Source organism: Laccaria bicolor, genomic scaffold (assembly GCF_000143565.1).
Source record: "Laccaria bicolor S238N-H82 LACBIscaffold_2 genomic scaffold, whole genome shotgun sequence".
In the NCBI taxonomy this organism is placed as follows: domain Eukaryota; kingdom Fungi; phylum Basidiomycota; class Agaricomycetes; order Agaricales; family Hydnangiaceae; genus Laccaria; species Laccaria bicolor.
In genome coordinates, this window is record NW_001889873.1 from 290,299 (window position 1) to 316,073 (window position 25,775).

A 25,775-nucleotide genomic window follows, 5' to 3' on the forward strand; every position below is an offset into this window, starting at 1 on the left:
CCATTCCATTCGTAACTTTGGATATCATTATATCAAAATGCTCATCTCAAATCTCCTCATCCTCCAAATCAAGTTCCTCAACAGGATAATCCCCAACCTTGACCTTCTCCGGACGCACAAAAGCACCGTAATTCGGTCGACAAGTGAAATAACGTTCTCCTTGTACCCTTCAAGCCCACCTCAAATTAGCCTTGCAAAAAAAGAAAAGAGAAAAGAACAACTCACGACCCATCATTCTTCCCCATAGGCTCATCATATTCAACACCCACCCAAACACCCTTCCCATCACCAAACTTGGTAGGACCCACGAAACGCACAGCACCGCGTTTATGTAGGCCTTCCTCGTGTGACTCGACTTCGCACCGCGAGTTGAGGGGAATGTCAACGGTGGTTTGCGGGTCAGAGGGAGTAGGTGGTGGGGGCGCGAACCGGCCGACTTTGTGCAGCTGTTTATACGCCAGAACCGTGTCTGTTTTCGTTTCGAGATTCGAGAGTGTGAATGAGTGAATGACTAGAACTGGGGAGGAGGAGACGGGGTTACCTGATCGTTTCGCATACTCCGCCTCGCTCATCTCAAATTTCTCAACTTGCGACACGTCCGATAGTTGACCCGTTAACGACGATGAGGGGTTCGTGTCTTCTACCTTCAAAATATATACTTCATTTCGTATCCGATGAGAAAGAAAGATGATTGCCGAACCTTGATAACCTGCCAATCTCTCAACCAATAAAACCCAAGCTGCTTCGAGTCATCCGAGAGCTGAGCGACGGGCGTAGAGTCCGCTTCGGAGTTGAAGAGGGTGAGGCGTTGGTTGGCGGCTGGTATACCTGTTATTGGCTCGAGTTTGATCTATGTAATACGAATATGAAGAATCTGGTAAACTTGGGGAACAAGGATGAGTGAGGGATGGGATAACCTTGAGTTGCTCAACCGTTATATGTGGGTCTATACGTCGCTCTGAATGCGTATCCGGAGAAGTCACCCAGATGTTGAGCACCATGATGACGAGAGGGAGATCTAAATTAGATTACGATGCTCCAACGAAAAAAGAACATCTATGTAATCTAATCTTAATGTACCAAGAATTTATCGTACGTACTATAACGCTTCCAATAGTCACGGATTGCAAGATATTTAGCAGGGAAGGGCCTAGTGTAGCCCAATAAAAAATAAAAAAAACCCCATCATCAATTTCGAAATCGAAATCAACCATCAGCCTCGAAAGAAATCCATCATCACCCAGAGAACAAATGACGAGCTTAATCTATAATGTTCAGCTCCCTCAAACGCGCCTTTGCGAACGTGTCTTTATATGTGTTCCAGATTCTACCATCACTCTCATCAGTTTCACCCAGGGAGAGGAGGGGGAAGGATGGAAACGAACCGAGTTAATTCGTCTATATATCGTTGCTGCACCTTCGTCAGTTGTTCCAGCGTCGGCTTTTCGCACCGTTCTACACGAATGGGTTTACCAACTGACACGCAGAGCGTCAGCCTAAGCACCTCAATCAATTGAGAGAAACACAAGAACTCACTGACAGCGACGATCTGTCGTCGGTAGGGCATCAATCCCACGTTATCTACTCGACATAAGTGGTGTGGAGGGAAAAGAGGCAGAAGGAGACAAACAATTCAACAACCCCCTCCCATGAAACAGCGGTAAAGTAAACCCAAAAATGGACTGAAACTTGCGCTGGAACGCATATATCATGGTCCCCCGCTGATTCGGCATTTGTTGGTATATCTGTTATCCATACCATTCAGCCTGGCAACAACGAAAAAAGACGAAACGAAACAAACATCATTTTCACCAAACGAAAACACAGGGACCAAATCGGCGCTATCACAAAAGAACATGAAATTCCAACTCCAATCAAAAGAAGTGGAGGGAAATTACCCATGTTGAATCGCAAGCTTGATGAACCCCAATCTACCGACGTATCACCAATCATCATCCACACATCCAAAGTAACAGGAACCCAACTCACCTCCGTCTCAGCGTCAAATCCGCCGTCCCCGGATGCGCGCTCAAACTCTCCGCAGCACCCCCAACAACAATCGTGATCGCCGATCCCGGACCCGCCTTGAGGATGTTAGAGCACGACTGCTTGCTGACGCTGCATACCCCCAATGCCATCAATATATCCCTGTAAAACGGCATCTGAAAGTTCGAGGCGAGTGTCAGGAGGTGGGGCTTGATTCCTGGAAAGGCAGCTGAGAACCCGGTGGCTTCAATGTGAATGGGTTAGTATAAGGAATTTGGTGTAGTGTAAGGATACACAGAACCGACCTTCAGTCGCGAATGTCGCCAAGGCGCCCCTATGTGAGATAAGTAAGCCGTGATTATATGCGCGAATTGGCCAAGCGAGGCACATACATCCCAATGATGCCTAGCTTGAAGGGTCTCATTAGGCATGTTCGTGCGGAGTGGGTGTTACATACCGTGAGGATGATACCCAAACACATACGGACGATCTGGCGGCAAATCCGCTTCCTGCACGCATGTATCGACATTACTCCTTCATTCCATTCTCGTGAGTCCACATACCTTTAGAAACCTAAAACACAAGTGCATATAAGACACCATCACAAAGCAAAAGCACGGGGGAACATACGAAGCAGGATAATAATCCGCAAAATACTTCCAAAAGCTCAAAGACCGGAACCACTGACTCGTCCGTCCCCCATTCTCAGGACTCTTGTCAATACATCGCACCCAGAAGAGATACACAGCCAAGAACGGCCATAACGGGGGGATGGAGCTAAAAGCATGTACGCCAAATCAAACCAACGAAGAAGAAGAAGCAAAAAAGAGAGGGAGAAACATACCAAACGTACAAAAACGCAACAGTAGTGATAACAATCGACACCGACCAAACCGCCACAGCCAACATCTGCAACCTCCGCTTCCTCGGGATCTTTGCCGGTACGAAACTAAACAAAGTCAGCGAGCGGTCCCCAACACGCCACTTTCACCAAGAGAAAAGAGAGAGAACATACTTTACATTGGCATGGAGAGTAGCAACGGGATTAGGGACGTTCAACGGGGTAGTAGCAAGCTTAGACAAGCGATCTCTAAGCGTCGAAGCCGATAGCGTTCTCGTGAGTTTTTCCTTTGGCCTCGTCGGCTGCTTTCCATCATTCAAGTTGTTGCCGCCGGGCACTTGCAGGCTCACGCCGTTGCCGTTGCCGTTCGCCATAAGGAAAGAGAGAAGAAAAGAAGGGAGGGGGAGGGAGGAAATCAGCGAACCACGACCGATGGTGGTGGGGGTTATAAACTCAGAGATGGAATCGCGAGAAGAGTGGAGTGGAAAAGAAACATTGGTATTGCGACACAACATGGTAAAACATGACGCGTCTGAAATGAAGCCCCTGACAAGAACACACATCTGAAATCTTATTACAATCAAGAATGTCATATTCTGTCAATCAATTGTCTATTCTTTTGTTGCTACATGAAAAATGAAAATTATAGAAGGGGCATCATGAACACCAAAAAACAAAAGTGGCTCTTCAAGCATAGAGGTCGTCGTCGGCATTGTCTTCAGCAAACCCGGCATTACCAGAAGCTTGTACGCCGGCAGGAGCCGTCCCATCAGATTCCGGGAACTTGAAGTTATTTCCAAACCCGCGAGACTGCTGCAGATTCTATAGAAAGAAAAAAAACATATCAGCCTCTTCTTTCGTTGGGGCAACCGGTGAAAAGACAGCATACCTGTGAGAACATCTCGTAACGCCTGATATCCTGATCAGACACCGATCGACGAGCATACTTCATGGCTTCCTCAAAATGTTCTCTGTAAGACGGGGGTTCAAAATAACAATGATCAGGAACCCCATCCATGCCTATCACCGAGAATGAGAACGAACCTTGTAATCTGAGGCACAGGGTCCTCCTCTTCCTCATCATCCTCCATCTTGGCATCACCCGAAGCCTCCTCACGTTCCTTCTTCTCCCTCAAAGCCCTAATATCCGCATCAATACTCTCCCTAATGGCCAGCTTGGCCGCCCGCTGGCAAATCTCCGTCAAGTCAGCACCAGAGAACCCATGCGTGTTCTTCGCCAAGAAGGAAAGGTCAACCTCAGGGGCAACAGGGGACTTCTTGAGCGCAGCCTTGAGAATCGACAATCGCGAAGGCTCATCAGGGAGAGGAATGTAAATCAGCTGGTCAAGTCGACCAGGACGGAGGAGCGCAGAATCGATTTGGTCAGGTCTGTTCGTAGCACCGATTATGAACACGTTCTTCTTGGTGTTCATGCCGTCCATCTCCGTCAATATTTGGTTGAGAACACGATCACCAGCTCCTCCACCATCACCGGAAGCACCTCCTCCGCCACGAGCTTTGGCAATGGAGTCCAACTCATCGAAGAACATGACGCAGGGTGCGGCGGCACGAGCTTTGTCAAAGACATCACGAACATTGGCTTCGGATTCACCAAACCACATCGTGAGCAGTTCAGGACCCTAACATATTCAATGAGCTATTATGGTTCACCTTTCCCAACTTGAGCACCAACCTTGATACTGATAAAGTTGGCATTGCACTCATTGGCAATCGCCTTCGCAAGCAGGGTCTTACCCGTTCCAGGAGGACCATAGAACAAGACACCCTTCGACGGGGACATACCATACTTGAGGAACTTCTCGGGGTGGTCCACGGGGTACTGCACAGTCTCCTGCAACTCCTGCTTGACCTTTTCCAGCCCACCGACATCGTCCCAAGTAACAGTCGGTACCTCCACCACAGTCTCGCGAAGAGCCGAGGGGTTGGAGGTTCCAAGGGCAAAGCGGAAGTTATCCATGGTGACACCAAGCGAATCGAGCACCTCAGCATCGATGGTGTCCTCGTCCAGGTCGATCAAATCCATCTTCTCTCGGATCTGTTGCATGGCAGCCTCTGAGCAGAGAGAGGCCACATCAGAACCGACGTAGCCGTGTGTGTCAGCAGCGATCTAGTCGAGATGCATTTTTTAGTAGGTGACATTAACAACATATGTCTGATACACACCTGTTCGAGGTCGACATCTTCTGCAAGTTTCATGTTCTTCGTGTGGATGCGGAGGATCTCAAGACGACCAGTGGGATCAGGAATACCAATGTCAACCTCACGATCGAAACGACCAAAACGTCTGAGGGCGGGGTCGATGGAATTGGGTCTGTTGGTGGCAGCCATAACAACAACGTTGGAGCGCGCTTTGAGGCCGTCCATGAGGGTGAGCAGTTGAGAAACAACACGACGTTCGACTTCTCCATTTGTCTTCGCGAATGAGCACCAATCTCATGCACAAGCACTCAAAAGACTCACCTTTTCACGTTTGGGCGCAATCGAATCAATCTCATCAATGAAAATGATAGCAGGCGAGTTCTTCTCTGCTTCCTCGAATGCTTTCCGCAGGTTGCTCTCACTCTCGCCTGCCATCTTACTCATGATCTCGGGGCCGTTGATCAGGAAGAAGAAAGCGCCCGTCTCATTGGCTACCGCACGGGCCATGAGGGTTTTACCAGTACCGGGGGGACCGAACATCAGGATACCGCGTGGGGGCTTGATACCGATGGATTTGAATAGTTGTGGATGGCGCAAAGGCAGCTCCACGAGTTCACGGATTTGAGCCATTTGTTTCCGGCATCCACCAATGTCGTCGTAGCCAACGTCAGCCAGATTTGACTCTTCGTCTTCTCTTTTCACTGGGTCACCCTCTGCAGAACAGTCAGGGGTTGCCATTCACTCATTGACGTACGAAAGCTTACCAGTGTGGATCACCGTTTCTTGAGAAACTATACAAAACTCGGAGGGGTCGGTTTCGATGACTTTGAATTCCACTGTTCGCATGCCTCCTCGGACGAGGAAAGTATCGCCCTTTCGCACTGGCCTGTAGGCTACAAAACAGTCATTTGAATACTCCGAGTCAAAAGATGAATGCATGTGCACATACCCTCCAAGAAGTAAGGCTTGAGGTACACATCAAAGATGTTGCCACTCAATCCCTCAATAGAGTCGTCGAATGGTAGAACGTGGATCCGTTTTCCGTATTTGATATCGAGACATTGGTGCACGTTGACAATATCGCCAAGCTTCACTCGCAAATTATTGCGAGCGACTTTGTTCATCTGAATACGCCCCTCCTCCACCTCATCAGAACTCAAACAGATGAGAACAGTGTCGCGCCTTTTCTTGCCACTGCATCACGATGTGAGAAAAAAACTCCAATTGCCAAAATTTTGCGTCACATACCGAACGATGATCGTGTCACCGCGGAAGAGTTGGAGTATTTCCATTGTAGCAGGATTGAGGGTCGCAACTGTCATCGATCGTCAGCTCTGCCTTCATCCCCTCCATCTGGGGCAACAAACCTGAATTGTCGTCTGCGGTCGCCTCATCAACGATGAGACGATTTGGGCTGAAAGACCGTCAGATGGCTCGTTCCCTGAGATTTTCAGAGACATACGATTTCTTTGGCCTAAGTATGGCTGTTGAGATATCATTTGGCCCTGGTTGGGGCGCTGCTCCACTAGGATCGGCCATGGTGTTGTAGTGGTGAGGAATATGGAGGGGGGAACCGAAGACGCGGGAGGTTATAAACAACGGAAGAAGGTGGACGCGCGTCCTTCAGTTGGCTGTTGAAACAGGAACAAACTCATTTACACACGTGGTTGTATTTGCTCGGTCCTTCGATCACCTTCCACAAAGTGAAAACAAGAGTTTGCTCCAAAAGCAATCAAGGGGATTGACTTGGAACCCAAAACCTTGTTCCATGAAAAAACCTGAACACGCAAGCAAATTTTGGAAGCGTGAAGGGAGATCCTTCAGTGTATTTCAATTACAGCATTTAAATACTGTTGGCTGTGAACTGATCATCGCCTTTAAAGATATCTACTTAGCGTAACTCCCCGTCAAGCGAAAACGTAGAGCTTATTCGATTAGGAGTTGCGTATCGTGCTGCGCAGTTGCAGTGATTTGAATGGAGTAAAGTTAGGAAGAAAAATGCATCGTGGTCGTTTAAAAATACATTGCATTGCGCAAGGAAAAATTATCGCGTATTGCTAGTTCGTAGATCTTTAGCTTCGTGCTGGGGCGTTTCCCGGTCGTAAAATATCCATTAAAAACATGTCGTGTATACTCCGTCGTAAGGTCCTTCAAAAACAATCAGAAATCAGAGAGAAGTGAAGAAAGGATAAAAAATACCGTTATGGTCGCCTGCGTTCCCAGCAAATATATTCGGAACGTAGCCTATTGTGCACTTCGAGTTCGTATTATCCTGACCTGGGCAGGACATCCAACCGTTCGAATTAGTGATGTGGACTTCTCCGTTTGTGTGCGCGTAGCCAAGAAAGCGGCCTTCAGAGTATTAGTATCTTTCATATTTGGCAGATAGTAGATGCTACCTGGTAGTATTGGTACGACATCATTCCTAAAATTCGTGCAACAAGATTGAGCACAGAAATTATCAATGACAACCTCCACTCACTTGTTGTCGATCCTGGTCAAATTTGCGCGTGGGTTGATGAAATCCACAAAGGCTTGATTTCCAACCTATTCATATCCGCACTGAGGTTTGCCCGGAGTTTTTGAAAAAATAGTAAACACAACTTACGCGTGAGCTTCCATAAGTGACCGCTTGAAGCGAAGTGCTTGACGGTAGATTCAAAGATAAGTACGCTGTGGAAACTAAAGCGATAGAACCTCCTGCAGGTAGACAGTGATTAACACCAGAGGGAGCAATAAATCATTTCGAGGCTTACCCAGTGAATGACCGACAACGGTGACCTTGGTAGTCGCATATTTCGACATCGCAGTCTTGACGGCTGCAAGAACTGCAGTTGCAGACCTTTCATTCCAAATTGTCAATAAGGTGGCCCAAATTTTGACGAAGTCGTGCGTACCTCTTCTGTGCATCACCGAACCCATCATGAGCTTTGATCGAAGAGCTGATGCCAGGGAACAATTTCGAGTCCAACGGTTTCAAAATGAATTTGGCGTCGGTAATCAGAGGGAAGCTTTATTAAGTATAGGTCAGCAATAGTAAACGTGCATAGAAGAAAAAGTTAAGATCACAATTTCGAAAAATCGCTTCCCTTTAAACAAGCGGACGTCAACAATAAGATGACCACAAGAAAATCGAAATACTCACCTGGTATGCGACGACTACAGACTATGCTCCCGTATATAGTCCGACTAGAGAAGGGATTATGAAGCAGACGTACCTTGAGATTAGGGTCATATCCCACAAACCAATATTGCGTCAGAGCTCCATCACCGCCTGAAGCTATTGGCTTGAATTCCGCGTTGGCACTGCAGGATGCTATTGAATAATAAGTAGACCACAATAATAGATGTCAAAGATGTCACCCACCGCCGCAATTCCAAGCTATAGTTGATGCAGGTGGACAATGGGCAGCAGCAGCATAATAGGTGTAGGGCTTGTACGAGGCAATGTCAGCGGTAGACAGCGCAGAGACCGCTGCCTGGCGCCCTTCCAATATAGGTACCGCGATGGCTACGCTCGCGAAAAGTAAAAATAGCGGGATTGAAGCAAAGAACATCGCGTGAACTGGAGGAAGCGAAAGGGGCAATAATGCGAACCCTCAAAAGCATTATTTTCGCGTCCGAGCTTTATAGATATTTGAGCTTGAAAGCAGAGATTAAATTGAGGAGAGAGACGTACTTCTACACATCACCAATCTTAGCTAGTTCCGGAATCCGTTTGACTTGGAGGCTAGCTTCCAAGCGATACGCGCAGTGTGTTCCATGTGGTAGCGAGCTTCGCAAGAAATAGGACGCCCTGGACGCGTCAGTCAACGCAGTCAGCTGACCACACCAAGTGCAGTTTCCCACCTGTTTGCACACGATTATGGAGGCTTTAGATGATGCAATTTCGAATTTATGTTTTTAGTCTGGGGAAACCTGGGAAAGCGGGGAAACACATTTTATGGCAACAGGGATCAGCCAGCTTCAAAATCACGGCTAAGATCGATATTTGTACACTGCCGATCATCAATGCCGAAGTTAATTATAATTAACTACTACTATAATATTGTCCATCAAAATATTCCCCACTGTCCTGCAACAGATGATTGAATTTTCGTAAGAATAAAACTTTCCTACGTACATAATTTTATGATAGAGCACTACGTATTACAGGGGAGGGCTGTTGGAGAGCATGTCATATGGCGAGTACACTATAGGAGATAAGTTGGAGATAAGGCGTTGAGGCGTGGAAAGCGGCAACTTCGGGAAAGCTGGTGGAGGAACCGACAAAAAGAGAGCTTAGAAACAATGTATGATGTGAGGTGTGTGTCAGGCTTACAGCCAATGTCATACACCAAAACAGGGCAAATAGTCGAGACCACCGTCCATGTAAGAGAATGGAGCATCGTTCATATTAGCAGCCAACGAAAGACGAACAAGACAAAACCACATACCCGTAATTTTCACCCCTCCCGCCGTTGGGCCTAATTGTGCATCTCAAAACAACAGAGCAAACAAATTCACAACAAAAATCTGATGTAGGTTGGCGTATGCACTAAAACCATATTGCGTGCACTTTGAACATTTCAGTGTGCATACGACATCAAGTCCTGTCATTGTCGTTTGCTTAGCATGTTCTGTGTACATAAGTGAGTCGAAGAGGGCCAGAAACGCTGGAGTGGTAACAAACAAAGTAACAGCACATCAGGACACCACAAGTCTCCTCTTGATAAGACCTGCAATATGTCCACGACGAGCAAGACGACGTATAGCGGGTTTCGTGCCAGTGGTACTTATGAAACCGGTGGGCGAATGAGTGGGGGAAATATAATCGCAAAGAAGCACTCGAGCTCCGCCTTTCCGAATCCCAGGAATATCTATCAGACTAAATCAGTAATTGCCACTGAAGCTCTCAGAAGCCTACCTATCCACCTTTTCCACGGCCAGACATGCGGAAATGCCTCAACAATGATGTGGTTAACAGCATTGGTGTGGGGACGACGCGTCAAATGGAGGGGAGGCAAGCAAAGTCAGTGCTGAGACCCCTTGCGCTTGACACAAGGAATCGTCTTGATGGCGTCAAAGAGATACTCACGCTGGGCTGAGTTCTTGATGACTCCACCAGGAGCACCATACGTCGGCTGCTTGAACTTCATTAAAAAGGCGCTGAGGCAGGTTTTTGTCAACGGTATTGTCAGATGCGGCGAAGAAAATGATGTTCGATGTCGTGCATGAGGTTATTCCAGTCGTTCGTGAGATCCTCCTCAGCCATTCAAAAAGATGCCTCGCGTTTCTTATACATCTGCCAAATCTAAGTAGTAAGGACGCACCTCATCATCGACGTACTAGATGTCGGGTGACTCGGGCAATCTTGGGGCAATCTGGTGAGTTTGACGAAGAGCTTTCTTTGATACTTTTGATGGTATGTAAGATGAGCGTGCAACTTGAGACCATGGGAGGAAGAGAAGTAATTAAGAAGGTGGCCTTGGTAGAACTTCGAAAATGATTCAGACGCGACGCTAGAAATTAAAAGTTTCCAGTTTCAACGAAGGCTAGAAGGTGAACATGGTCGTTGTACAGTGACAAGACGAATAGGCGCGTTGGATTGCACACTTCGGCGATAATCGATAACCAGAGGAAAATATTTGATGGGCGATATTATATTAGTAGTTACATAATTTAATAATTATAGTTAACTTCGGCATTGATGATCGGCAGTGTACAAATATCGGTCTTAGCCGTGATTTTGAAGCTGGCTGATCCCTGTTGCCATAACATTTGATCTGTAAAAATAACAACCACCGATCGCGTTGCGCAGGTTTTGAAATAAAGTTGTCGCTTACAAGTGTGGGGCGATTCGGATATCTGGCGGGATTGGAGAACGACAGCAGTGCGTCCCTTGAGCACCCCGTGGTCACCGCGTCATACGGTCCATCGTGGCGCCATCGATATATATATTTATATCACCAGCACAAATGCGTGATGAGCTGTGGTGAACTCGTGTTCAAGTTTCGTACCCTCATGCCAGTCACCACGGACGGGGAAAGCGCAGAAAACCTAGCCGCCTTCACCTGAACGGTATCCATCTCTTGAAGTCAGGAAGCTCCTCAGATGGTAGGGAAAAACATGTCTATCATTCAATTTGACTTGAAAGGGGGAGTGGAGAAACACTACTTACGACCCATGCGGTGAAAAAAATAAAGGAATCTTGGCGCATACGCAGTCGAAAAAGTCGTGATGGCGGACCTGAAGCTTGAGGAACGAATAAAGGTGCCGTTCAGGAAGTGAGAACCGACGTACATAGAGGCTACTCTGGGCATACCATTTGCAACGAGAGCAAGTCTTATATCTCGCCCTATACTTATCATGCGCGCCAACAGCGTTGTAGTTGTGTCGAGGGCAGCCGAAGGTTTCATGGTGCTTTTGAGGTTGTTCTACTACGAAGTTGTAAAATTTGACTGATCCGAATTCCTTGAGCATAGAACTCACTCTGAAGTTGGCTCGTTGGTAAAACTTGAATAACTTCTACAAATCTAAAGTTCCAATCCTGGAGAGTATTGGGCCAAAATGCACGAGGAGTTGCGCACATCCACGAATAGCCTAAGCCATTTCTCAGAGAGAGTAGGTTCTGGTGGAAAGATAATTCTGAAAAGACTAGATTTGAGTATCTCCGTAGTCTTGCCGGTTGTAAAGCAATCATCTTTGTCCGGGATAGGCTTGACAATACATCACTGGATAATGCCATGTCTTAAGCATCGCTGACTCTCACTCTGTTGACGGCCAACGCCTATCCACATTGAACGATAGAGGGTCCAGAACTGGTCTACATACAGCCTCCTGGTCAAAGCCCAGTCAACCAATACATTATAATCGGATTTGACTACGAACCTACAAAGCAAAACGAATGAAGAAAGTTGGTCAAAGGAGCGGACGAAAAGGAACCGAAGCCCCCTTTGCACGAAATACATAAGTGATCAAAACTTCATTCCACGGGCTCCGAAAGCATGATGGCGCCTCTTCCAGTGTTCACCCCGTCGAGCCGGGGGAGTTTGGTCCGTGGCTGTGGTTGTGGTTGCTGTAGCGTTGATGTACGCGTCACAGACATGGGGATCGTTGAACTTTGTTGGGTCCTGAGTGAGGTACCCTCTCTTCAAGCCCTCCATGTACGACCTTGAGCCAATTGTGATGAGATAGAAAGAGGAAGGGCAGAAGAAAAGTACGTACCACTGCCTCGGCAAATCTGCAGTTAAAGTGGAGATCTCCAGTTTAAAATTCCAGAACTGCAACAATGTTAGTACGTGGACTACCTTAAGAGACAAGGGGGGAAAACACGTACGATCCAACCCGCATCTTTCCCATAGGCGAGTTTTTGTGCATCGGCCCACTGCTTCATGAATGTGTCGGAGGCATTGGCATTGAACTGGGTGGCGAGACTCCATTCTCCGAAGAAGAGTGGACTGTTACCGAGAGCTGCGTCGGTTTGGATCCTTTTTAAATCTGAAACTCAAGAGGTCAGAAAGTGGACGAAGACAAGAGACAACAACAACCCACTGCACATAGAAGTTAGGTATGCTTGTTCGTTTGCATCGGCGACGCCCTATACCGTCAAAGGTTAGTGCTATCCTATTGGTTTCCAGAGATGACACGTACACCATACCTGTTTGCGGAATGTTAGAGAGCAACTTCGTCATAGACAAAGAAAGAGACCTACGCGTAATACAAATGATTGTCGTAAATTTGAGGACCAATTGCTGCGTCCGCGGGGTTCGAACGGTTGTTGTATTGCCAGCTGACATCCATAAAGCTAAGTACGATAATAAGCCCTCTACCGCATCGACCACTTGGGTTGTCAACTCACTTGGTTACCAACGCAGTCCTTTGCTGCAAAATACTCCTCAATCCACCCTGCTGGAAGCGCGTATTCAGCACCAACTGCTGGGCGACCTGCGCGAAAATTGGCGCTGCATCTTTCAATACTTTGCAAACCTCTGGGTTGAAGATGTTCCGCAACGTAGCAGCAGCAGACAAAGCACTGGCGACATTCACTTGTGACGCGAGGATGGGAGGAACTTGACCAGAGACAGGTGCAATACCAAGGGTCAGTTCGACGGCACGGATGACTTGCACGAAGTTCTTCTGAACTAACGGGATTTTAGTTGCGATGAAGAGGTAACATGTGGTCGACATACAATCGCCGTAGCCGGGGGTTTTATTAGCATCCATGATCGGTTCGTTTATAGCTTCGATTGCCGCGACATTTCCAAAAGCGGGATCAAGGTGTGATAGTGCCGTCATGACGGCGGTCCAGATGAGAGCGCGGTGGTAATTGTACGGAGTCTGCATGCGGTAATGTTCATCGCTTGACAAAGTAAGGTGGGAAGTAGACAACGCACGTAAAACTGAACATCGCTGGTGCATCTATCAAAGATGTCTTGTCAGTGCTTATAGGGAGTTACGAGTAGCAAGTCCACGAACCTCCCTGCAAACATCTGATTGGGGGTAGAAACTCCAGGAAGAGCATGGTGGTCGAGAATGACAGAGATCCCTGCATCTCTAAGTTGTGTCAAGCCACGTTGCTGGATGACAAACGAAATGCTTGAGTATCAGAAAAACTAGAAAAGAACGTGAGAATTACCAATTGCAAAATGCCACCACGGGGGTAGAACTCCGTAGTCCTGTTGACAAGTGGTTCAATGATCCAGTAGCCTAACTGTGGCGATGCGTTAATACGTTTAACGGCAACAAAGGCGAACCCAAGCGAGTACTTACAGGCAGGCGGACGGTGTTCAGACCAGCTCCCTTAATCTGGTCAATGTCAGCTTGGTTGAACCAGGTCTCCCTGTTCAGTCGGACCTCAAGTAACAATTGAAGACACTCAAGCCTTGACGCACCAGTGTTGATTGAAGATCTTGTCCACGGTCTGGGGATATTTCTGGGCAAACGCACTAACGCGAACGTGAGTTGGAGAGCACGATATCATTTCGGGTGAACGCACAACTCAGACCCGATGCAAGTTCCACCACAATCCGATGTGCAGTAGTCGCCACCCATGCGCACCCATTCTGCTGCATGTAAGTAACTCTGCTGCTATTAAATTACATTTCCATACCATTTGGAAGCATCCATGGTTCCAACAGGAGCCTAGTCAATAGGTCAGAAAGAAATAAGACGTTAACGCATTGACGAACCATGAACCCAAGTTTACGCCATATATTTTACTCGGCAACCCAGCGTTGACGAGAGCTGCCGCTGTCAAGAAGGATAAATAGTAAAAGAGAGTGGGGGCCATGCTTAGCCAGACGTCTTGCAAGGAAGTGGGGGAAGGGAAAGTCGAATGAAGGAAGACTAAAGTCCTCCTCACTTTTAAACCCTGCCAGGTGTTTTTAAATTCGGGATTAGGGCGCTAGCTTCGCGACTTTCTCGCTTCCCGTGGCCCGACGGGACCCCGATGGAACAATATGCTGGAAATTTTGTCATGATGCGACAGTTTGCCGAAGTGTAACGTGGATGAGGATTGGGTTGGGCAAGTAGATGAAGCCTAGGAGCCTAATGCTTGGGCTGCTGAGGTGGATTTATGATTGGTGAAGACAAGGTGAAGATGAGGATTGGTGTCTATGTGAGTGCAACGCTAGCAATGTGTTCTCGTCAAGTTCTCGTCAAAAGGGCGGAAGAATGAGAAGGTGGCACTCAAAAGATCGTCTGCTCCTCGGGTTTCCTCGGCGCTTGTCAGTGCGTCCTTGCCTTTTCGAGCCTTCACTTTCCTGGCGATCAGATCAGGCACAAACAAAACGAACGCGTGACAAAGGAAACAGACATGCTCCTCCGCAGACAATACCCCAAAAAACCCACACATATGTCGCAGAAGGTGAAGAGGAGCTCAGAGTCATGCACCTTAACTTGAAGGAATAGGAGGCCCCCGGGATACACTACACAGTATGTTGGCGCACACAGAAGGATTCTGCCTCAGCGTCACATTGTGGCTCGACAGGGGAAAACATGCACATGGCACGCGAGGCGTCTATGCATCAATGACAGGGCCCAGTCAACATTTGGCAAGATCGATATCCGAGTCACTGACGTTGGAAAGAACGAGTCTCTTCCATCATCATCCTGGAATGGCAGCAGGTTTAGTTTATTCAAGCTTACTCACAAGACCTGGGATTGATAAGATTGAAGCAACTAGCAGATATCGATGTAGCTGGACGCTCACTGCAGCGCTCAATGTCAAAACTTTCCTCCCGGCGCGAAAGTTGAACTCATTCCGATTGTCAAATTCAAATTCAATTGCGCCTCGACCCAGCCTCAAGTCCGTACCTAAGGCTTTAACGAAGGCCCTTATCATTCACATCTGGCGAAAGGTCTCGTCTGAATGTGTGGGATCCTGTGTCACGATCACGGCATTTCTCTTTTCCGTCCGCCTCTTTCGTGCTTCGCTTTCTTTCGCTCTTGCTCATCTTCATTGTCCGCTTGGTGGGACTTCCATATCAATTTTCCATAGGTACGCAGCAGAATCGTGCCGATGCAACAGCGGGCACTGTCATGTGACAGGATCGTGTTGACTGCAGTGTATAACGGGATGTATGTCCGTCATCCAGTGGATGATATAAATAGCGAGCGTTCTAATGCTTAGCCGCACGTCCACCTTGCGCATACTACCCTGTTTCCCCTCCCGACACCATTTCTACACCCAAGATGACTTTCTGCACTACTTTTTTTCTTTTCGGCCTCTTAGGACTTACTATCGCGACCGTGATTCCCCGTGCAGACCCAATTACCGCGTTGTCGGCCTCCCAAGTCGCCGCGTTCAAACCTTTCTCGTATTACGCTGCCAAAGCATACTGCCAGCCCGCAGCAGTTCTGAATAAGAGCTGTGGAAGTGAGCACCAATCTTTACACTCTTCAGTAAAGACATTGTCGACAATATTCAAGTTAATTGCGATGCAAACACCGCATTCCAACCCATGGCGGCTGGTGGGGATGGGTCGGCAATACAGTTTTGGTATGTTGGAATCGACCCCAGCCTCAAGGTACGCACATGGTTCAGCGTCAAACAACTAGCCGGCTATTGCTTATGATTGTAGACTGTTATTGTTGGCCATCAAGGCACAGACCCCAACAAAATGTGATCATGTTTCTGTTCCTATCTCAAGCCCACGGCTGACTTCGGCGCAGTGTACCCCTGCTGACGGACGGAGGTTTCTTCCTGGACCATTTAAACCAAACTCTCTTCCCAGGATTGAACTCATCCATTGAGGTCCACAATAAGTTTGCCGATGAACATGCAAAGTAAGAATGTTTTCTCTGTCAGATCTTCATCTTATTTGAGATTTTTATATGTAGGACAGCGAACCAAATTCTTTCCGCTACGCGCGCTGCTCTGCAGAAGTCAAATCTTACGCAGGTTACACTTGTCGGACATTCGTTGGGTATGTTATGTTTCAGCCTCCCTCAATTCACGTATTAATTGTTGGTATTAAAAAGGTGCGGCGCTCGCACTCTTGGACAGCGTGTTCCTGCCGCAGTTTTTGCCTGGCATCCAATTCAAAACGTTTGGATACGGTCTGCCTCGAGTGAGTATAGCCGTTTCCGCCGCAAGGCAGATAAGTAATGAAAAACCTATAGGTTGGGAATCAAGCCTTTGCGGATTATGTAGATGCAAATGTCCAGCTCAGCCACGTCAACAACAGGTAGGCGAAAGAGCAATGACCCATTGCTGTTCCATTAACATTTTTCAGACAGGACTTCGTCCCAGTTATTCCGCGTAGGTTTCATTTTTGACATACAGTTACGTGGCTAGACAGCTATTTAGTCAGGACTCTTGGTTTTGTTCAACCCCAAGGAGAGAAACACATCCAGGATAATCTTACTTGGCTTGATTGCCCAGGTTAGCACAATAACTGGGTTGAAAGGCTGTTCTAATCCACCTTGTCGTCAATCAGGAAACGACAACCCCGATTCTCGTTGCTCAGCGGGTGATGTATCAAGTGTCTCGACTGGCAATCTCTCTAATCATGATGGTATGGGATACGACGCCAGATATCAAGTCCTTATCTCATAATCTTCAACCAGGCCCGTATGATGGAGTAGAAATGGGTGGCGCTACCTGCAAGAACGTTACTGGAACAGCCGGCATTGCTACTGCTGCAGCCAGTACTATTCATGCAGGATGCGGGGCGTTGTTCCTTTTGGCGACTGCCTTTAGTTTGCTCCCCCTCCAGCTTCTGTAGTCGACGCTTCCTCAACGAATCACTTGTACAATTGACCAGTTGGCATATGAAGGTCAATGGCGACATTTTGCTGCTCAACGACGTTGATAACTCTAAGCTCCGGAGTCCTTCTGCCTGTAGGGCCATCAAAATTACGGGTCACAAACGGAGAGAACATAACTTTCGAGACGGCGAAAGAGGCTCGTCATAGAGTTGACGACAGAATTCAACTCCATTTGGCCGACATATTTTATACGCTCCTCCAGACTCCCATACAATTATCGCGGGTTGAGTTGAAATTACTTTTTGGATTTTTTGGATGAGGGCCTTGTCCTTGAACGCGTACGACCCGGTAGCAAATTTGAATCAGCTACTGAGACAACCGCGACCCGCCTTCGAGTTGGCTACGTAGGTCAAGACAATGAAGAAGGCAATGATAATGATGGGCTGCTCATGGGCGACGTCGAGCATCGGGAGATGGAGACAGCAGGAAGACTGGTCCCGTCGTCGGTTACAAGCTTGTTTACAGTTTCTGACGCGTTCACTTCAAGCGGAGAGGGTTCGATAAGCCAAGAACTTTGTTATAATAACATGTCAATGTCCCTAATGTCCCTTCGGTGATACTCTGCGAGAAAGATCAAAATACAACCAAAAAAACACAAGCGAATGATTGATCTTGAATTAGGCCAGTGGGCGAAAGCCCCATTTCGTGACTAACTGAAATCATGAGTGTCATTGCACTAGTTTGAGCTGCACATATGTAAGAGGATAAGAGACCGCCGCCAAGAGCCTGTAGAATACGCGTATGAGATTTGCGGAGGCCATTTGCGAAGGTATGCACCCTCGTGGGAATTTCTGCCCTCTTTCCATCATCCACGCACTGCGGCAACGCCAGCAGGTTTAAATCACGCTTCAGAGGTTAATCTGCTCACCTTTGGCACGCCGTCGACCTATCCAGTGTGCACCAAATGCGCGGGACACTTTAGGGTTCCCTTCTATGGCGGTTTTTTGATTTCGTTGGTCCTCCAGGCTCCCTCCGAGAATCGGATTCGACCCTTCCCTAGCCACTGGCGTCCTTCAGGCGTCCGCGACGGCGTCAAGGCTTTGTTAATTTGGTTAAATTGGTTAAAGTAACCGCATATGCGTTGATCATGACTGAGCACCATCCTGACGTGATACCGCAACTTCAAGTGTAGCCCTGACCTTCCGAATGGCATCGTCAAAACGTTCGTTCTTGTGCCTGTCTCCGCTGCCGACGTTAATTTCTAACTGGTGGATTAACAATAAAGTGGAGCTTTATGCTTATTATTGCTACCAATCGAATGCCGTTGTAACGATTTCACAAAGATGCCACAGCAGGGTCTCTTGCAGCGTCCTTCGACTTCAAGGACAATTATCTGGTCACGTCTTACAATCTGGTGCACCACTTGTCATATTCTCGAATCGTGCCGCTATAATGCCACTGATTATGTTCCTGTCCCTATCCTTGCGCCATGGAATAGCTTAGATTCCTCCACTGCTGACCAACATTTTTCGGGACCTACCCAAACACTTTTGATTTCGTCCCCGGATTTAGGAATGCTTTCCAGAGCTGCCGATACTCCCCGCATTTTACCCAGTGTACTCCGGTGACTCCGTCCATTCACCAGGCGCTGTCCTGATACGCTTGAAGGTGATTTTAGGTCAATGTCAGCCTTTCACAAACTTGACAAAATTTATCGGCCGAAAACAGCCCACGATAAAACTGCCGGGGAAAACACGTTCGTCGCGCGAAGTTGTGCCAGCTGACCTGCATCTGCGCTAGTCTTTCGTGAAACCCTCATCAACGATCGCTGTACGGGAACAGTACTAGGTCTCGGATCTTATTTTACGACTGATGGACCTCCGGTACTCTTTCCACCCCAAACATACAGGTCAAAAACGAAAAATCTTCACATGAATTTGACAACTACGGAACATTTGATAGCTCTCGACAATGATCCTTCGATGATTATTCCTGTATTGTCAATTCTGAATCAGGCAAGTCTGTTTCTTTTTGTAGGTAATTAATTCATCTTGATGACCCATTGGAAATTAAGAGCGCATGGATGCCTGCACACAACTCTATCACGGACCCTCTTCCCTGCACGCACGGCAGGAATCTCGGCGTGAGTCACTCACCCTTTCAAGGGCATGAAGATGTGATGAGAGGCTTCTTGGCCAAACGGGTTGCTCGGACTCTGATAGTCCAGACTTCTGCGGTTCCTCCCTGCATATAAAACAAGATCCGTGACAAGTCCTAGGTCCAGTGTGTCCTTCTAGCTCGCATTGCAAAGGCAATGCAAAGGTGTTTCCCCGCGACCGACAATGATCATCATGATCGAAGACGCGTGGCGAAGGTTCTTGAGCTAACCATTCTCATACAATGATACATATCGCAACATACTTTACGATCTACATCTTACCCTTCGTGAGTGATTGGCGAGATCCCTGATTTCTCCAGCGCCAAACGTTAACGACTAACCATTTCAGGTCACGGTTCGTATGTTTTCTTTTGCAGGTTCCCTTTTTTGTCTTTTGGAATCGTTTCGTTATCGTATTTCTCTAGGTCCTTCACACGTTCCTTTTGAGGTATCCACTCGATTCGCGCAGCTGAACTGGAACAAAGGCGCGCCTTACTTGACATCGGCGTTGTCGATACCTCTCCACGCGCGGAGCCGCTCCTCCTTCAAATAGATTAACATCGCAACGCGATAACGCGCGTTGCTAGCAACATGCTATTGGATAGCCGCACTGCTTGCCACAAGCAACTGCAACTATCTGATAAGACGCTATCAATTTCCCCACCCGGTACGGGATTCAACCTACCGTTTGCCTATCGCCCCATTCTCACGAATCCAGGGAAAGATATCGAAGGACGTACTTTTAGGTACTTACTTATGAGAGTATCCGACTCGGCAGTTATCTATGAACGCACGAGTCGCGGAGTGTTCCTGCACAGCCGGATTCCTATTGCGTCATCCCCACTCCAGGTTCGTCTTCGAAGCAAAGTACATAACGTTAACCAATCCGACGGAGCCCTACGATATTCAATTGAGTTGGCGATTCTCGGGTAGAAACGCTGTATTGTTTACCCATTTCCCAGCTCTATCTTCGGCGATGCGCTTCCCAAGATCCAAGTTCTTCCCTGGTAGACGAGACCTCTGGCGACCTCCCCAAGTCCTCGTATTTTTGGATACATAGGGGCTCCCGGATCAGGCCCTTTTTTCACGCTCGACGTCATGCGTGTCAATTTACCGGTCTTCTAGTCTTGATGGATCGCCTGAATTGTCTGTTCTTTCTCGCGCGATTTCCTGCCGAAGCGACGGGTTTTGACGACAGGCTGGGTAGTCTCACGTTTATTTCATGGACTCCACGTACATGTTATTAAATGACAACGACGTATACTCTGTCAAGAAGGGGCGTAAAATCCGACGATCCCGATGAGGTATCAAGTCAAGTATGAATAGGGGCACAAAGGGATGACCAGAGTATGTAGGACTTCGAAGTCGACCATGCTCAAGAATTCGCAGGTAACCGGACGTCGGGGCACTCGATTATTACGCAAACCCGTCTGGATTTTAAATCAAGTGAAGGCTTGAACGTGGAAGCTTATGTACTATATTCTGGCATCGACCGACGACGCGACGGTTGACGGAATATTAATGATGCCTATCGACACTGCCGACCCTTCTCCACTACGGCTGGGCATACTCCTCTAGCCTTAGTCTGGGACTGACCGTATAAACCTCCAATTGACGACGCTGAAGATCAAGACCCCCCATGTGCAAAATAATACTACACACGCACCTGGTTACCTGCGCATTCTCAAGGTCTTTGTACTTACTATGGAATGACAGGTCTTCGACTCTCGTTATCCTTCTATACATGTGCTAGCCTGAGCTCCTATCCGTATCTGTGGTGACATTCGTACCTGGCGCCAGGTTACCTGCGAAATTCTTGTGGGTTCCCCAGGGCCCTTGTTACGCGACTTTTCATTCGATTGAAAGCTTGAATGCAAGGGATGCGTATGTTTTGGAACTAATTCCAGTTGACGAAAGAATCAATTCGTCGGGTAGTTGCAAACAAAAAAAATTCGCTGCGCAGTTAGTAAATTATGGGGGTACTTGGGAGAACCTGTGGTACCGCAAACAGCATGGTGGATCGTCGGTTTAGAAAAGTAATCTAGGTTAGAAAACCTTATGTGAAGTCATCCACTATAGCGCAGGTAGTTTTAATGATTTCATAAAAGCTTGAATGCAAGGGATACGTACTATACCTTAGAAACGACTCCAGGATATTCCCATTTTTTTTAAAAATCGCCCCGCAGTTGATAAATTATGGGGGGGGGGGGGTTGGAGCCACTTCCCTCCAAAGGAAAAATGGCATTGCCAGGTTTCTATAAATACCCTCTCACTTTCGAAGAGATGGTGGAGTTGGGACAGGATCCCGGGCCTTCCGCTCCGCTTTTTGAAGAAGGCTCCAGCATAGATGTACAAGATGATCCTCCAGCAATGAATGGACTCTGCACCTGTGGTAACTAAAGCGCAGGTAATTTTAATGATTTCATAGAAGCTTGAATGAATGCAAGAGATGCGTTATATTTTGGGAACCGACTCCAGTCGATGAAGGTCGGAGTTAATAAATTATTGGGGAACTAAAGTGCACGCGATATTAGTGATTTCATAAAACCTTTCCAGCCTTCGGTGCACCTTCAAGTTGACAGACGGCGCATATGGAAATTACGGAGGAGACAGGACAGGAGACCAAGGTTCGGCCGACCAAGTTGCGCTTGATTCAGAACCTCTTTCGCATCCCTGCCTGCCCTTCCAGATGTGCGGTTTTGGCGTCGGTACCCTTCCATCCAATGTCCATTTTATTCAATTCGAACAAGTGGGCTCTGACCGCCCCAATCGTTTGAAAGGAAGTGGTAAAATAGCATGAATATCCACCTCGATCGTGAACCTATTTAAATTTCCAATTCCCGGGAAATCGTGCGGAGGTATAATTTGAACTGCATCCGTCGATGGTCCAGGGTTTTGGGGCGACACAAACGACTCGGAGGTTTGGTGTTCAATGTCCAGTCTTGAAGGATATACGAACTGATGTTGAAATCAAGTAGTGCCTGGCAAAGGCGAAGCAAAAGAGCCCAAGATGAAATAACACAACAACGTCCCTCTTGCCTGACTCGCGACGTCGTGTAGCTCGCACCCCCGCACACTATGATTTTGAGGGCACAAAATGGTAACCCCCAATCACAGCCAAAAACCCTAGCTTGGGATGTGCTGAGGGGTACATACATAAAGGGGCTCGACAACCCCTGCATACCAAATGTTGAATTCGAAGGTGGCAGATACTGCCGGACACAAAGGGTAAATGACGCCCGACCGTCGCAGTGGGTAAATAATGCCCGACTAGGTACTTCTTCAAGGTGGGTTGGTATACCTTCAGGTTGTTCGTTCACCCGACCCATACAAGCAGAGGGGTACTTTTGGGGTTTACGTTCAAGTACTCTTGCGCAGAGACAGGAGGTAAGTAATTAAAAGACGCCCTCTGAAGTTTGAACGGAGACGAAGCAAAAGCTCCGTTGACGCGGTGGCGAGTAATTTTAAGGTGGAGAGTGGTTTGGACAGGGGAAATGTTTAATATCGCTCGCTATTAGGTTGGTCAGTCAAATTAAATTTGGTCCTTTTTCCTGAGTGGTGGTCCTGGCTGGTGCGATGTTCATCCCTCGAGAGGATCCACGGAATCAGAACAGATCTAAGCGGGAGAATGGAGACGAAGAAACACATATCCGCTGCCATTCCGTGCAAGACTCGCGTTGTAGGATCCAAGGTCCAAAAATAGATAAAGGAGGGGAGAGTGGTGGTACGGTTGAGCTTGAACTTTGAAAGATGCTCTTTGAGAACTTGCGCTTGGGAGTAGCCTAACGTCGCGGAGTGATTGACTCTTGAGTGTGTGCCTTTTGAGCGCCAGGGAGACACGTGGACTGGTTAGAGTCTCGAGAAGTCCTGCCAGTCCAGAGGAAGAGGAGAGCGGATATAGAATGCGAGCATGCAGGAAAAAAAAAAATGGGGTCGGACCGAAAAGCAGGACTAATCGAGCAGATGGCCGCTCAGGAACGGACAAAAGAGGCAAATTGTCCCTTGGCAGGGATGTTGTTCACGGAGCCAGATTGACCAAAGATTGCAGCAGATTGCGCTTGTTGGGTATGTATACGGGGACCATGAGGTGCCGACATGTGGACGGGCTTTTACGTGTTGGGATAGGAAAGAAAAAAAAAAGGACTGGACTGGATAAAATTGAAATTAATGGAGGGAGTGCGATTGATTTGGGAGTGATTGTGTGTGAAAAGTGAGTAAGTAATAGCTAGAGTCTATAGTCTACGAGCCCTGCACAACTACCTTGACTGCTGCTACTGCAGCTGCCATCTCCCATATGGATACGTATACGATGGACACACACTATACTCAACGCCAACAACAATGGCCTCCTCATCTCATGCCTCCTCAAGCGTCCTTCCCATCCCCGCCTCCCAGCGAGCACGGCGGTGGAGGAGGACACCACTATCCACAATACTTTGACCGTCCACCAAATGAACAGCAGTTAGGGCGCACATCCTCCTCGCTCTCCCTCAACCTCTCCTCCCTCACCGTCGCATCTCCAACCAATCTCTCCCCGATCAATCCACCACCATCGACTACATCATTGGCTCCCGCAACACCCATCAGCCCATCCACGAACAACAACAACTCTTTCAACGCACACCAGCAGCACATCGCCCAGTCGCCCTTCCAGTTCGATCCCCATCAACCCCCGTCCTCCTCTGGCCAACAAAGCCCAAATACCCACTACAACGACGACCACAGCATCCTTAACAATGCCCCTCCCCCACCACCTCCCTCAGCAGGCGGGTACGACCCTTCAAGGCGGACCCCAGGCCCATCACGCAGTTCCTCCTCTTCATCATCTCAGCTCCCGCGCAAAAGGAGCTTCACCTCCAACGCGTCGTCCACCTCTATCCTGGTGGAAGAAAACATGTTCGACGAGGCCCGTGATACCGCGATGGAGATGAACGGCGGCGGCGCGTATGACGATGGCACTAGTGCGTATGGCGCTGTTGGTGGTGGAGGGAGCCCGGTGGATGGGAGCGGCAGCACGAGCGGCGCGGAGGACGTGTTGGGTGCAGGCCCCAATGGTCTCGTTGGTATGCAGGGACTTGGAGGTATGGCGGGGAGTATGAACATCCTAGGCAAGCCGATGGCGACGAATAATTTCGTCACCAAGCTGTATCAGTAAGTTCTTCTCTTTCCCTCTGCTCTTTCTTGGTTTCACTTTTTATACATACGCCGCTTATCAGGCACTTTTTGCGTTTCGATCATGATAGTTATAGTGACTCGTCTCATCCCTTGATGCACAACCCACCCCCTATTCTGACGTCGTTTCGTTTCGTCGTTTTTGCTTCCGCTTTGTCTCCGTTTAACCGTTCTGCCTTGTGCCCTCTCTATCTTCCTCAGTGACATGTCTTCCTTCAGTAACATACCTTCTCTTCTTCCTAAAAATAGTTTTTATGACCGCAGCTAATCGCACCTTTTTTCCCATGTAGGATGATCAACGACCCAAAATCAACACACTTCATTGCATGGACCGACCTCGGCACCTCCTTCGTCGTCTCCAATGTCGGTGAGTTCAGCAGAAGCATCCTGGGCTCGCACTTCAAACACAATAACGTACGTTTCTCTCGCTTCTCTTGCTCGATACTAACCCACCCACTTAATAACAGTTCTCAAGTTTCGTACGCCAACTCAACATGTACGGCTTTCACAAGATAAACCGGGTACGACCTCTTCCTCCTCCCTCCCTCCTCTTCCTCTGTTGTCGTTAATAATAAGTTTGTCACCCAGACCCCCCGCGCACAACGCACCTCAACAGACGCGCAGACCTGGGAATTCTCACACCACAAGTTCCTGCGTGGTCGCCCTGATCTGTTGGATGAGATAAAGCGGAAAGCGCTGGAGCCCGATCCGGCTTTGAAGCATCGGGTTGAGTTGCCTGGAGAGGTCAGTCGGTTCTCGCGCTTGTTTTGCATGGGTCGTTTCTCATCTTGTTAACTACTCTAGGTCGCAGCACAGCTAGGCGCCATGCGCGACGAGAACAGAAGGCTATACGAGCAATTCGCAGCTGAACGACGAAAATCGGAAAAATTGGTCAATGTCGTTGGGAGATTATGGGATGTTGTGGGGAAGGGGTTCCCCGGTTCTCGTGAGTTCCCCCATCTCTCCCCTTCCTCCCCTCCTCTCTCCTCCTCTCTCTCCTTTTCCCTTTATAACAAAAACAAAGGCTTACCCGCCCCACGCAGTCCCCCCATTCCCACAAGACATCCTAGAACCAGAGAGTCCAAATATATACATAACCTCACCGACATCGTCCCTACCCCCTCGTTTGTCGATGAGCATCTCGAATCCCTCATTGCATTCTATGCATAGCCCGAATTCGAGCCCGACGACTGTGGATTTCCCATCTCATATTCCGGGCCACCATCACGCACACCACGCACACGCACATCATGGCGGGCATCATCA

General features: G+C 48.1%; 7 protein-coding genes across 7 annotated transcripts; 2 read left to right on the plus strand and 5 right to left on the minus strand.

Moving 5' to 3' along the window:
- Window positions 1-46: 46 nt before the first annotated feature.
- LACBIDRAFT_244493 (uncharacterized protein) lies at window positions 47-1,001 on the minus strand (the record flags this gene model as incomplete). Its single annotated transcript, XM_001874981.1, has 5 exons — window positions 47-167; window positions 226-469; window positions 542-644; window positions 701-850; window positions 918-1,001. 5 exons carry the CDS (start codon window positions 999-1,001, stop codon window positions 47-49), a joined length of 702 nt encoding a protein of 233 aa, XP_001875016.1.
- An 8-nt stretch (window positions 1,002-1,009) lies between these two features.
- DAGAT-4 (diacylglycerol-acyltransferase) lies at window positions 1,010-2,934 on the minus strand. The gene is made up of 11 exons (XM_001874982.1): window positions 2,831-2,934; window positions 2,617-2,763; window positions 2,440-2,517; window positions 2,292-2,320; window positions 1,990-2,230; window positions 1,899-1,931; window positions 1,802-1,841; window positions 1,631-1,745; window positions 1,537-1,581; window positions 1,386-1,476; window positions 1,010-1,327 (listed from the first exon to the last, which is right to left on the minus strand). Exons 1-11 carry the CDS (start codon window positions 2,893-2,895, stop codon window positions 1,261-1,263), a joined length of 951 nt encoding a protein of 316 aa, XP_001875017.1. The 5' UTR covers window positions 2,896-2,934; the 3' UTR covers window positions 1,010-1,260.
- A 580-nt stretch (window positions 2,935-3,514) lies between these two features.
- On the minus strand, window positions 3,515-6,533 carry LACBIDRAFT_187856 (uncharacterized protein; the record flags this gene model as incomplete). Its single annotated transcript, XM_001874983.1, has 11 exons — window positions 6,450-6,533; window positions 6,355-6,401; window positions 6,236-6,302; window positions 5,937-6,181; window positions 5,752-5,880; window positions 5,309-5,700; window positions 5,012-5,260; window positions 4,521-4,955; window positions 3,872-4,467; window positions 3,717-3,798; window positions 3,515-3,649 (listed from the first exon to the last, which is right to left on the minus strand). The coding sequence occupies exons 1-11, from the start codon at window positions 6,524-6,526 to the stop codon at window positions 3,515-3,517; spliced, it is 2,454 nt and encodes an 817-aa protein (XP_001875018.1). The 5' UTR covers window positions 6,527-6,533.
- Window positions 6,534-7,100: 567 nt separating this feature from the next.
- Window positions 7,101-8,544, minus strand: LACBIDRAFT_305031 (uncharacterized protein; the record flags this gene model as incomplete). Its single annotated transcript, XM_001874984.1, has 11 exons — window positions 7,101-7,135; window positions 7,187-7,339; window positions 7,387-7,412; window positions 7,470-7,534; window positions 7,596-7,687; window positions 7,744-7,829; window positions 7,885-7,998; window positions 8,057-8,076; window positions 8,133-8,153; window positions 8,206-8,303; window positions 8,355-8,544. The coding sequence occupies 11 exons, from the start codon at window positions 8,542-8,544 to the stop codon at window positions 7,101-7,103; spliced, it is 900 nt and encodes a 299-aa protein (XP_001875019.1).
- Window positions 8,545-11,856: 3,312 nt separating this feature from the next.
- LACBIDRAFT_305032 (glycoside hydrolase family 5 protein) lies at window positions 11,857-14,258 on the minus strand (the record flags this gene model as incomplete). The annotated part of the gene is made up of 16 exons (XM_001874985.1): window positions 11,857-12,139; window positions 12,194-12,249; window positions 12,306-12,466; window positions 12,521-12,566; window positions 12,620-12,626; window positions 12,681-12,773; window positions 12,828-13,110; window positions 13,159-13,306; window positions 13,363-13,387; window positions 13,445-13,545; window positions 13,605-13,679; window positions 13,739-13,808; window positions 13,861-13,914; window positions 13,965-14,031; window positions 14,079-14,110; window positions 14,158-14,258. 16 exons carry the CDS (start codon window positions 14,256-14,258, stop codon window positions 11,944-11,946), a joined length of 1,515 nt encoding a protein of 504 aa, XP_001875020.1. The 3' UTR covers window positions 11,857-11,943.
- Window positions 14,259-15,661: 1,403 nt separating this feature from the next.
- Window positions 15,662-17,272, plus strand: LACBIDRAFT_291967 (uncharacterized protein; the record flags this gene model as incomplete). Its single annotated transcript, XM_001874406.1, has 11 exons — window positions 15,662-15,845; window positions 15,899-15,996; window positions 16,051-16,091; window positions 16,142-16,255; window positions 16,310-16,395; window positions 16,451-16,539; window positions 16,592-16,656; window positions 16,705-16,730; window positions 16,779-16,853; window positions 16,909-16,986; window positions 17,039-17,272. 11 exons carry the CDS (start codon window positions 15,662-15,664, stop codon window positions 17,194-17,196), a joined length of 1,014 nt encoding a protein of 337 aa, XP_001874441.1. The 3' UTR covers window positions 17,197-17,272.
- Window positions 17,273-24,797: 7,525 nt separating this feature from the next.
- LACBIDRAFT_150048 (uncharacterized protein) lies at window positions 24,798-25,202 on the plus strand (the record flags this gene model as incomplete). Its single annotated transcript, XM_001874407.1, has 3 exons — window positions 24,798-24,923; window positions 24,977-25,030; window positions 25,098-25,202. Coding segments are annotated over 3 exons (285 nt in total), but the record flags the coding sequence as incomplete, so codon positions are not given.
- Between the last annotated feature and the right edge of the window lie 573 nt (window positions 25,203-25,775).

Coding starts and splice junctions, on each gene's coding strand:
- DAGAT-4 (XM_001874982.1), bottom strand. CDS start 2,895: ATGTTGGCTGTGGCGGTTTGGTCGGTGTCGATTGTTATCACTACTGTT. Junction 2,518..2,616: donor GCGGATTATTATCCTGCTTC/GTATGTTCCCCC, acceptor GGAATGAAGGAG/TAATGTCGATACATGCGTGC. Junction 1,582..1,630: donor TGGGAGGGGGTTGTTGAATT/GTTTGTCTCCTT, acceptor TATGTCGAGTAG/ATAACGTGGGATTGATGCCC.